The sequence below is a fragment of the Caloenas nicobarica genome, chromosome 3, assembly GCF_036013445.1.
Source record: "Caloenas nicobarica isolate bCalNic1 chromosome 3, bCalNic1.hap1, whole genome shotgun sequence".
NCBI classification, from domain to species: Eukaryota; Metazoa; Chordata; class Aves; order Columbiformes; family Columbidae; genus Caloenas; species Caloenas nicobarica.
This window is the reverse complement of record NC_088247.1, coordinates 57,886,869-57,899,666: the sequence shown is the minus strand read 5'-3', so window position 1 is coordinate 57,899,666 and position 12,798 is coordinate 57,886,869. Positions and strand designations below refer to the sequence as shown.

Here is a 12,798-nt window from a genome sequence, read left to right as displayed (position 1 = left end):
TATGTTAGTAAAGGGTCTGGCCCTGACACTTTTGCTGCTCCCCAGCATCAGCAAACGCTGCAGTTTTTCTTCATCCCAGCAGGACTGTAAGGAAGGGCAAGGAGCAGGGGAGAGTGCCAAACACACTGGTGAGGGTTGGAATCATAGCAAGTGTACACCGATTATTTACTGATAAATACTGATCAATAATAACAAACATCCATTAGGCTGATGTGAAAATGTCAGTAAAAGGGAAAAAGCCAAGAGGGCACGCTTAAAAAACTTACAGGTTTTATTCTCAAGCTTGCCTCTGCTTTCACTTTACCTAAGGACAGCCAGCTTTACAGCCTTCACAAGACTGTGAACTAGGCATAGCTTATCTACCTATATTAAAACATCCTGTCTTTGCTTTTTTCAGTAATGGCCTTAAGGTGTCCTAGATTTAAACCTCAGGCTACTTAATAATCTTCCATGTTACCTGAGAGCCTCAAGACTGAACTCTTCAGCTGCACATTACTTCAGTCTTGTCAGATGTCAGGAACTTGACTGGTAGGTCAAGAAGCTAAGTGTGTATCATAGTGGAAATGAAGAACAGAAAAGCCCATTGGTGGACTGTCACACATTCTCTACAAATAACGCTGTATTAGCTATCACAGAGAAAGTAATTAGGGGAAAAAGGGAGCACTGCTGAAACAGTCCCCAAAGCTCATTGAATAGTGTTAATAAAACAATGAAATAATGCACGGAGAAACGGTAGAAGATACCGGCATGGAGTCAAAGGCGGAAGTAATGCTGGCACTCTTCATTTCAGTGGCAAGCGAATCCTGAGAAGCAGTGAATAATATGAGGCAGAAGCAGCAGTTACTCAATGTTGAGAAACATTTTGGCATCTGTAGCAAGCAGCAGCAGCAGCAGCAGCATAGTGACCAGTGTATTTCCCAACTGTCCTACTATTAGATCTTGTCTTGCCTTTAGTAGAAGGTAGCTTTTTTTCATTTGGGATTAAACTCTCCCTCCCCCTTTACATGCAGATGGATAACGAAGATTAAGAACAGGTCCTAAAAGAACTTACTTAAATGTCCTATGTGGAAATAATTTTTTTCTGCTTTATATTTCCCACATACAGTCCTTCTACACCGGGCTTCTGTATAACTAACTGTCATGAGTGCTATCTCATTATTAAACTGTAGTTACTTATTTTCTTGCAACATTCCCCAGAAAAATGCTTTGGAGAACTTACTTAGATCAATGTAAAAACTATCCAAAATCTTGCCTTATTTAAAATACTTTCAAGTCTTCAGAATACTAAAACAGTTTTATTTTTTCCAGGAGCAGAAGTAGAGTAATGGTCTTTTATTCAGATTCTTATTTTAAACTCCTTTTCCAAGTTATCATGGCTCTAGATATGTAATATACAAAACTCACCTAGTTACAATGAAACTAGTTTCTGATATGAATGAGTAGATCTATTCCTCTCAATTGTGCTATTTAAACGTTAGTGCTTAGAGTCTTACAAATTGTGTACTCGCTCTCTCATGCGCTTCTGTGTTTTTTTATTTTGTTTGAAATGCTTGTTCAAGGGATAATAGGACTGCACTGTTTCACAACACTGAGCATTAAACTGGATGACCCTTTCTACCTTGTTGTTGCCTAGCTCATTATCTTTCTATGGTAGCTTTACTATACTGCAAATTTCCTTATTTTCAACTCCAAACAGGAAGGTCCATGGGAGCCCTCATGTTACAACTACTCCACCTTGTGGGAATGAATAAAAAATGCTGCCCCAGAGCATTAAAAGGCCGATACATATAACTCTGGGGCTTGAGACAGGGTAATAACTAAGATGGAGCTTGCCTATCTTGCACCCCAGGCTCCCATTTCCAGGTACACAGATGGCTGCATGTGCTGTGTAGACTTCGGTAGTGCATGACAATCCTTCTAGATAAAGCTGTGCCATATGTAGCTGGCCAATGAAGGCGGCCATGTATCTCAAATATAAAATTAACCTTAATGAGTTAGGGGTTTTGGTCTCATCTTTGTACCTTTTTTTTTTGGTAAGAAAACATTGTTAGAAATTGTACCTATGTCCAGATATGAATTCTGAAAATGAGTCAGGTGTGAAACGGGAATGAAGATTAAATCTGACCCATTGTGGACACACCTACCAAAATGGTAAAAAGTTCTTACTGCTACACTGGTGACAGAAGAAGTTTCTTCTTAAATTTCATTGTATAAGACTGCTTGCTGCTGTCTGGTTATTTGAGATTTCTGGCAACAACAGTTGAGCTCAATTTAGCACTGACTGGGGTTTTAGTTCTTAAGTTCATAAGTCTCCTGACTAAAATTACAAAATAACAGTGGAGGAACTGCCATACCAAAGCGACCTCTCTGGTTTACCTGTTTCTTCATCCTGTCCCTGATATGACTGTTACCATGTGCTTCAGAGAACAGCACAAAAAATATCCCTTCCAACCCCAATTGGATAGTGCTTGGCTTACATCCTGAAGTGCAAGGGTTTAGGCCTAAGCATGCAAGCCAAAGGGAATTCTACTGTTATATCATTCTTTAAAATTCTTTTAAATTACTGTTGTGATAATCCAAGTATATGACATCAACCAGTGTTCCCTTTACAATATCATGCTGAACTGTTACTATTTTTGTAGCAAATTACTTCATTATTCTTGATGACTAACTTTTCAATTTTGCCTTGGAAGAGAAACTTTTCAAACTTTACCTGAGTGTAGTGATCTACACTTACAAGAGCTGAAGATAGAGATGGTGTTGGAGGAGGAGGGGAAGCAGGAGGAGTCTTTGGTCTTTCTTTGTCCCCATTGGTGTCTGGTTCAGGTTGGATCAGGACTGTTGCATGGATTGGTGTATCTTCATCCTCAGGTGGCCTGATCTCTGGCTCTAGAGAGGGACATTGTCCAATATCGGCATTTTCAAAGGACACGGGTTGAGCAAAGTCCATGGGGCTGAGAATACACAAAGAAATTGATGTCTGTTATTCGTTTTTCTGCCTTTTTACTATCCATTTATAAAGAATAGCTATATGCTGCAGTGTAATTCCACTTCACAGGACACAAGAGCCGGGATTCATCCCATCTGTTTTAGGTAAAGAAGCAGGACACTTAAATTAGAGGTGTCAGTCACCATTGGCATTCCTTCCTACAGTCATTGCAGAGAGACAGGCATCCTCTTTGGCAAACTTCACCACCCTGGGTAGGCTGAATCACATTGCGGAGAAGTCCTCTCTGATGTGCACTGATGGACTGTGGGGTTATGAGATTATACTTTTGGTACTTCAGTTATGTGTAAGAAAGACTTAGATGGGAACTTTCTAGAGAGGTTTTACTTTATTCACCATTCCTTTTCTTTTTACTTAAATGTTCCTTCCAGATTACTGCAGCATGCAAATTTATTCCCATGGTGGTTCTCAGAATTTGTATGCTCTTGGAGATCAACCTTACTCAAAATAAAGTGTTGTAGTACACCATAAATACCTATCACTGAGGCAAATTTTACAGCAGTGTTACTGTTGAATTTCTCTGATTTTATGGATAAATAGACAGGGGTTAGCTTTTCTGCAAAACAGTTCATTAATTGCATAGCCTAGGCAGTGTATATTGTAGACAAAAAAAGGAAGGGCATATTAAGAAAACATATCATATTCTAGGATTTGCTGTTAGTATGATTCCTGGCAACAATTAAGGCTTTTTTGGCAGCCAAGGTAGATAACCAGACCTCATTAACTGGACATTTGTGGCATTAGTGAGACTTACGTGGCATTAATGACAAGATTCCATATACAGCCCTCAAATGGTGGTATGTTTCTGACAGGTGCAGTCTGAAACTGAGAAGAAGTACCCCCCACAAAGAGTTTCCTAATGGAGATGGGCAGGTCTGTTGGCAACCTCTGAGTCTGGCCTTTGTCTTCATCTACTTGAACAGTGAACATCCTGTGAAAAAAAGATTTGAAAGCAAAGAAATATATATTATACTCTGGTTATTGCTTGTATTGAAATCACCAATTTGCAGGCCCCATTTACTCCTACACCAGCTATAACACTGAACAACCCAAGTGATGTAATTAGCAGCTCACATTAAATGCATATTAACCACTAGAAGGTTTTCAGCTCCTACTGTGCTTGGTCGTTCTCTGACAGAGCTTGGCAAAGCTCTGAAGAGGTGATAATATCACTGCTCACTGGTTGAACAGAAGAAGTGGTTTGTAGTGTGGCAACACTGACCTGGTAGGAGCCCAGCTGGCTGCGCGGTGATGGTTGATATAATTATCTAGTGCTCAGTGGGACAGGGACAGCATGGGGTTGTGTTTTGTTTGGGCTCCCTGTTTCCTGGTTTGTACAAGTTATTACCTTCTTGCAGGGGGACAAACACTGCTACAGACTGCTCTGATTGCAGAATCAACCACAGATACCTACTGTACAGTTTCTTAAAGATCTGGTGGCTTTTGTTTCTAGGGGATACAGCAAAGTAGAACTGCTGATTGTTCACCATGTAGTGATACAAGTGCTATGATTCTTTCTTGTGGGTAATGCCCATGCTACAAGTTGAAGACAAAGCTGTCCCATGGAAGATACTGTTCAAGTTGAACAGAGGAAGGCAGAAGCCTCTGAAGCACAGGACCATTAGCTGACCAAGCCAAGTCAAAGAATAGAAAAAAGAACAAAGAGGAAAGGGCTAAATACGGTGAAAGGCATAATTCTGGTAAAGGCATCCAAACGTGAGAGAAAAGCTGCATGGTCTTCCTTGTCAAAGCTACAGAGATGCAAATGTTGTGGGTTTGTACCACATTTACAAGGAAACATGGTAAAGAGGACATTAAATGAAAATCTAGTTTGCCAAGCTGTGCATTGTGTACACTGAGAAAGCGGCATTAATATAGGGGCAGTGGAATTGAGAGCCAGTGGATTATTTTGATGGGTAACATATATAACAAAGTATAGCAATAAGAGTAAAAAATATAACTGCTGTCTTTGGGACAATTTATCATTGATGAAACATAGAAAACCTCCAACTTCCAAACAAATCCAGCTCAAGGTGAGCTGAGTTGCAAAGGATGGATAAGAACTTCAGTAATTCTGAAGGTGAATGTAGAATGATAGTTGGCATAATTTATTTATGTTGTTAGATTATATTTAACAGAATTTAGCCAGGAGAGAATCAGGACCACAATAAAAAGCTATATGTGTCTCCAGTAAACTCTGATATGATTTATGAAGTGCAGGTTTTATTTCAAATATGTTACAGTCATGCTAAACATGAGGACCTAACTATTGAAGCATCTTTGACTAAATTAGTTATCTAAAGCCATGTTGGGTAGCTGTAAGTAAGTAGCTTCATTTTTCAGAATTACTGAGCATCCTTAAGACATATCAGAAATAATCAGTTTCTGGCAAATAATCTCATTTTTTTTTCAACTGCAAAATTACATTTAACTCCAGTATCCTTCATTAACAATAATTACAAAAGTTACCAACTGAATATTGAAAATGTTTATTGAAAAGAGGCCGGTTTTCATATGTAAAACACTTGGCTTTGTTATTTACACAAGTCCTAGACAGAAGTGGATAGTGACTTAAGTGCCTGAATTGTATAACTGTTGTACTACATGCAAATTGTCCAACTTCCTCATAGTTTTGGATGGATTCATTTGGTCTAGAAAGCTGTAAAGAAAGTGGTTAATTTTTCAAAAGACTGGAGAAAGCAGCATTAAAAGACTTATCTTTTGGGACAATCTCTAGGATTTTCCCCAGACCCTTCAGCATGGGAAACAGGAGAGAGATTTCTCTGGAGGCAGTTCAGAGCAACAGACTAATTTAGGTTCTGTGTAGTGTCCCAGAGAGGGCACTTCACTGCCTTGAGAGGAAGTGGAGGGAAATTAGACTGTCAAGACTCGTGTTACCCTTTGTGCTGCTGCATTTTAGCCATGGCTACTGATTTGCCTCATTTTCATCAGCATGCACTATTTCATCTCTAGCCATTACCATAGTAAACATTTTTGCACCAAGCAGAACCATAAAATGATGTGCATTAGTCTTCAACGGTATCCTGTAATTATCTCAGAAGAGAAAGCAAATACTTCATAATTATATGGACAATTATCTCTCAAGAGTTTTCAAAGGACATTCCTCATATTTAATCAAATAAAGCTTGAGTTTGTGATGAGCAGAGGATGGGTTAATCTTAATTTATATCTTTTCACATCATTTCAGGTTACAGAAACTGCAAAGTTCAGATGATTTATTTTGTAACAGAGGTTTCATCTGTGCAAGCATTACTGGATGGCATTGTACAGCAATTGTGTCTTGATGTGATCTCACAGGTCAAGCTACTGTACTTGATATATCACTGCATAAAAGATTTTTCTTTGTTGTTTAAAGCTTCTTATTATCATCTGCACATTTGTGTTCTGTCACAGTGACACAAAATGTTTCACAAAATGTAGTCATCCATTTCCAAAATAACTTTTTTTCTCCCAAAGAACTTGCAGTTTTACACCCAACTAGTCATTGAAGCTGAGGAGAGATTGTCTGAAGGCATTAATACAAAGGTTTTTTTTTTACTGATACGATAGCAATTCAGTCAGAAAATTATACTGACAAAAGACAAAGCAAAGCAGATTATAGAGGGGACAGGAGGGCACCTGGGGACTAAACAGACAGGATTGTTGCTCAAGAAGGCTGCAGTGTTTGGGAGTGAGAGGTTGAAGCCTAGTGTTCAGCGGGCTTGGGTAATTGCATCTTGTAACATGCTGGATGTTACATCTTCTTTCTGATTTCTTTTAAACATAACAGAACAACATTGTTGATAGTGCACTAATCCTTTGAATGTCTGCACATTATTTACACACTTGTGTGTCCAAATGTCCACAACAAACCCTATTTGGAACAAGGGCTGTTCCAGGCCATAAATAATAACCGACTGAGTCAGCATCTCAAAAAGGCTACAGGCTGCTGTGCTGTTGCTGCTTATACACTTTAAAAATGGTTTTTCTCTACATGTCTTGAAAAAGTGACTTACTGCACCGCAGTGGTATTTCTCATCCACAGATTCAATTAATATTATAAAATATATTTGCCAAGTACTAGAAGGTTAAAGATACAATTTCAGATAACTGTAGATCTCTGGAGAAATAGGTGGATAGCCTAGGAAAGCATGTAAGCCCAGCTCTGTAGAGCAATAAGCCCTGTCAGAAACTAACTTCTAAAAATTTGTGCGATTGCTAAAGACATTGGTACATTTGGTTTGTTGAATTAGCTGTGCTGTGTGGTCTGTAGCACTTCCAGGTATTTGTTACCCTTTAGCTCTTTCTATCCGGATGGAGTGTGCTCTGCCGTCGTGGAACTCGCCAGCTTCTGGTCTGATGGTGATTCTGTGGGGATCCCGTATCCCAGTGGAGATGTGTACTTCCAGTCGACCTCTGTTCAGGAACACTGCATAGTAGGCCTGCAATGTGTATGTTGCTATTAGAAGGCAAGTTACATTTGGAAAGAAATTATTTCACTCAGTTTTACATTAGTATGTTTTATTTTCTTACACTGTTTTTTAATTTGCTTACCATAGCCAAGATACTGTAGCTTCGGTTCTGCTGCTGCTGCTGTATTCAGAGTGGTTTACATTTTTATAATGAGGTAAAATGAGGTCATGCTGGAAAGCCTCAAGAAAAGATTTAACTCTCTGCATACCTGTTTGCAGGGAAGGATGGAGACTTCTAACCTACAATTCTTCTGATTTTTGCTCTTACAAGGCCTGATCTTAAACCTATCAAGCCCTGAACAGCATTGATCTCAGTGTGAGTTCTGGGTTTGGAGGGCTGGCAAATCACACTAGTAGTTACTCTAGCAACCAATATCATGTTGTAGCAGCTTTCAGGATCTGACCTCCAGTTGCTATAGCAATGAGTGTCATGCTCACTTCTGTGACCTGTAGAACTGGGTTATGATAAAGGAGCCCCTACCCTGAAGTTAACGTCATGCGGGTGAGCCACCGTAATGTGTTGTCCCTGGAGCATGTTACTCCAGGTCACTGAGAGCTCTCTTCCAGAACAGACAGGAAGGAGAATAATGAAATACCGTTTCCCAGAAGTCCTGAACAAAGAAAGCACCAAAATATTCTGGTTATCTCTGTTGTAGTATGTCTGTTTGTAAGGTTTTTAATTAGTCAAGATTTTAATTATTTCTAACAGCAATCACGCTTTTACCAGTTAGTCACATGGACTCTGTGTGTACTTCCTCTGAACAGACTGATCCTATCCTCTTCTTTAGAAAGACTTTATACTGCAGATTCGTATTTTATGGGAGAGAAGGAGACATTGGAACACTCTTAATTCTTTTATCCCACAGTGATCCCAAACAAGGGGTCTCGCGGGAAGCAGAATAATCCTCATTAATGTCTGTATGAACAGGAGTGGGAGATGTTTCCAAGCATTAATAATGCGTAAGTAATCCTCAGAATGAGTGAAGAACAGTATTCTCTAATATTTAGGTTTGATTTAAAAAACAACATGGAAGCATCTATATGACACAAAACCAAATCTGTTGTTGTTTAGTAACAAGTAATGGGTGTTTTAGTGTAAATCTTTAAGAGAAAAAGTTTATCCAATTAAAAAACCCCCAATTCTGAGCCTCTATCAGATAAAGGACAACATTAGAAATAATGTATTCCCAAGCACTGATTTTTTGATTTAAATATAAACATCTGACTGTCTTGAAACAAACCAAGTGGAAGAAGTTCAGTAAAACTGTCGGTTTTCTTTCTCTTTTGCTAGGTTCCTCATACCTGTCCCGTCTGCCTGCGCTTTCTCCTCAGAGGGGCAGCTTTCCTTCCAGTGTACCTGCGCTTTCTCCTGGGGGGGACAACTGTGCCACTTGTGCCAAACAAGATGATCCCAGACTCATTTTTGGTGCTGAAGGAGAGGTTGATTTCTGTGCCTGTGTCAAAGGAGACGGGCTGCAGTTCCACAAAACCTGGCTTGGGGAAGCTAACCGTGTAAATGTTCTGTAGGAAGAAGAGGACAGGAAAGTCCATTAATAGGATTAAAAGCAAGAGTCTGCACTTGCAGAAAGACTTCTTAACTAAAGTAATAAACTATGTAAATATAACTAGTGGGAAGACATGGAAAGTAATAATAAACACTAAGCAATTTACTTCTCAAACTGTTGTGCAAACACTCATTTACCTGTTTACATGTGGCATCATTAGACTATTTCTGTCTTACAGGAAGGCAAAGTTCCAGTCTTATTTAAGTGTATTCTCTTGGATTAAAAATAACTGCTTACAGATGTATTTTATATTAAAGTTTTCCACTGAGTTAATACAGTGAGATTCTGCTTTTAAATCAATACAACAGCCAATATAAACATAAACTAGGTTCTATTATTTGTCAAACGTGCCCAGAAAATACTTTCCTTTAATCAGTCACGATTGTTTCATCACTATTGCTTCCCTAAGCACCACTGCTTTCTTGATGACTCAGGCTCATAAATGAAGCAGTTGTGCATGGCCCAACTCTGGATATTGGTAGCCATTAACACAATTTAAAGAGTAGAGTATGTCATCAAATAATACATCAGTGCATACTCCTGAAGATTTTCTCTAATCACTGCCAGTTCTTGTACTCTTCCAGATGGGGAAGACCACTCTACGGAAACAGCGACTTTTTCTAAAATAACTCACCATTTTTTCAGTACAGTATAACTGTTTTCAGCATAATAGATTTTGCTAGATAAAATCATTGCTGATGATGTTCACCTTTCTCTGAAATCTGAGGGCATTTAAATAATTGAGCGTATATCCAGTCCTTATCTTTCGCTTTTACTTCACTTCTTTTTAATTATCCTACAAATCCTGTTTTGTACAATTTGGATATTTTATTTAATTCCCCAACAAAATGGTTAGTCCAATTAGATTACAAATTCTGAAACCTCAAAAGTTACAAAATAACGTGAAAAACTTCTAAGAGTCACAGCAAGAGAAGAAAACCAAAATAACTATTTTTCCTATTCAGGAAAGAATATACAAAAAATGCAAACAAACATGAACTTCTGTAGAAAACTTTTGCCGAACCCGAATTTGTAAGATTTAAAAGCATTTGTGCAATCTGGTTGTTTATAATTTAACTTTGTCACAAACCTGAAAACTTAAAAATGGCCATCTCATGACTGATCCATCTAGTCTACTATCCTGCCTGAGAGTCCAACTGTTGTGTGCTTTTTGCTCTGATGAAGGCCAGAGAAAGCAGTGATGAACACAGCAGGCTACTCATCTGGGTTCCAGTCACTGTTCAAAGGAAATTTTCAGTGTTTTGGAGGAAAATATTTGGAGAGCATGTGTTTAACAGTAACTCATTTTGAGTTGCTGTAGTGTTATCTGACATGGAACTCTAGATGATACATCTGCTTGCAAAACTATCTTAAATAGCATACATTTCCAGGGAAGAAATACAAACTGTTTATTGGGAGACAAATTTCACCAGAAATATTTTTTTCTATATGAAGACTCTTCTGTGGGAAATTACTATATTCTTTCTCAAATTCAGAATCAGATTTCTAGAATTTCATACGCATTGAAAGCCTGTTAATTAGAAGAAGGAACAACTGAAAAAAAATAGACTTGAGTTGTATTTAAAGTTAAAATAATGACACCAATTTTGCACATTCTTTGTGATCAGTAAGAAATATGCCTTCCAGCTCAGTGGTAGCTCATAACAGTAAGTACTCTACAGTCCCTATCATAAAAGTGACTTTGTTTCAGTTACCCCCAAACACACTGTGTGTACCTCAGGTTTCCTGTAGTGAATGATTTTATGTTAACATTAAAAAAAAATCATTTAAATCCTTGGATTTTACATGTATCAATATTTTTAAAGCTTTTTGCAATATTGTAAGTGCCTAATTCTTCCTCATTAATGCCAATAATTCCCATTTTAGCCATCTAAAACAGAGCTACACCACTGCTAAGGAGTTCAGAAAATCCTGCTCTTTAGGGATAGGGATATTACGACTGTCCAGGAATATTGTCCAAGAAGTCAGGATCTGGAAAACTGGTCTGCTTGCTGATCAGACTAATTAATCTTTCTTTCTATAAAATAGAACCACTCTGATTTTCAGGTTAGATCCCTATGTGTGTCTGAATATGCCTTATACAATCAGAAACCAGAGAACATTTGCACCCATTAAGACCAAAATACACGGAAGTCAGACTAACCTCTAGTGTGCATCCTTTGGTCAGACCAACAAAATCAGGACTACTCAATATATTATATGGTGTCCTTGAAATTTCAATCTCTTTGAGGCAACCTGTATATTTCTTTAGGTTTACTTCAGGCCTAAAAAACATTAAGAAGTACAATGTATTTTCAAAAACAGAGTTTAAGGAGAACACAGCTAGACACACACATGCACTTTCAGATGCACAAACACTTGACTGTTTTTTTAATACACACATATTCAAATGAATACATCTTGCCTTCTACAACTTATCAGTACAAATTGCAGTCTGCCTTCCATCACTCAAAGGTGTAACAGGAGATTCATCTCACCTCCAATTGACAACAGTCCTTTTTTTTTTTTTTTTTTTTTGTAAAGGAGAGCTGTCACCTTTGGTGTTTAAATGCAGTGAGCTATGAAATAAGTAGTTGTTCCTTAAGTGAAGCGGAAAGGTGCCAGCTCGGAAATCATGACAATAAGGAGAGACCTTAACTGGAAGACCGATGTTTCATCCATATTTTGCATGCTAGATCCTAACAGAAGAGGAATTTAGCAGCATACAAACATTTTTTATAAAGTCTTTGCCAAAGACTGAAAAAAAGTTTTGATTTGATTTTCGTTATGCTTTAGGAATTCTTTATGTTCAGGTGGACTAAGATTTTTTCTATGTCTTTTATATTCCCAGTATCTTTCCTATGAAAACTGCTGCATATTTTTTTGTGACACAGCAATAGATTTGACTTTCTGGGGCAGTTAAACAAAAAACAAACCTCAGGTTTGTTACAGAAACTGACTATCCATCCAAGACAGGAAAATTATGTAATCGAATTGCAAAGTTCCATGGTTTGACTCATCAGCTGGTTGCCAGAAGAAATGAGAAAACGCCTGGAAATAATACCGAAGCTAGCATGCTTGAATGCAAAAGTATGATTTGCCAGGCCTGGGAACACCAGAGTGAGATCATTACTGCTGGTAACATCTGAACCAGGCTTGAAAGAAGAAAAGCCTTATAAAATCACTTCAGGAAAAAAGTTGCCATTCATATCATGGAAAGTAAATCCAAAAAGACAAAAAAGCACTCGTTAATTTGCTCACAATATTACCCGTGAGTCTTCAGTAGAATATCTGAATATGAACAGCTCAAAGTAAGAAAAATGAATTGGGAAAATAAATAAGGAGTTAGAACTGTGGGGAGAAAAAAAAAAACCAAGCATGTGAGCTCCCTGGAAGGAAAGAAAAGATTTAAAAGAATATTAATTACAGAACAAAGCCATTTTGCACAGATACTGTTCAGCCGCATGTTTTGGTACTGAAAGCCATTCTTTGCGTTACAGCCATCCTAGCAAGCGTGGTATGTTCTCTGGCAAATTTACATCCCTGAAACCAGGCATCTGGTTTACTAAAATAATCCATACTTTGCTTTGTTTACAGTCATGTAGCTATGGTCACCATTCATTTTTTATTATTTTCTTTCCTAGCTCTTCCTCAGTTCCTTCATAGCTTCATCTTCCCAGCAGCAGATGAGTTCTGCCATGTCATTGTCAGCAGTGCTCACTGTCTCCTCTCTTTGCCATCCAGAAACCGCCCA

The 12,798-nt window shown here is 38.2% G+C and overlaps 1 protein-coding gene across 5 annotated transcripts in view; it reads right to left on the bottom strand.

Moving 5' to 3' along the window:
- Positions 1-12,798, bottom strand: part of LAMA2 (laminin subunit alpha 2) — a 361,287-nt gene that overhangs the window by 15,241 nt on the left and 333,248 nt on the right. For 4 of the 5 annotated variants that reach the window (XM_065632757.1, XM_065632759.1, XM_065632761.1 and 1 more), the window contains 5 exons: positions 11,209-11,329; positions 8,782-9,000; positions 7,301-7,449; positions 3,762-3,938; positions 2,714-2,954 (listed from right to left, as the gene is read on the bottom strand). In XM_065632757.1, the coding sequence (XP_065488829.1) occupies positions 2,714-2,954; positions 3,762-3,938; positions 7,301-7,449; positions 8,782-9,000; positions 11,209-11,329 (907 nt within the window). The remainder of the gene's footprint in view (positions 1-2,713; positions 2,955-3,761; positions 3,939-7,300; positions 7,450-8,781; positions 9,001-11,208; positions 11,330-12,798) is intronic. The other variant, XM_065632758.1, reaches the window with a different exon arrangement.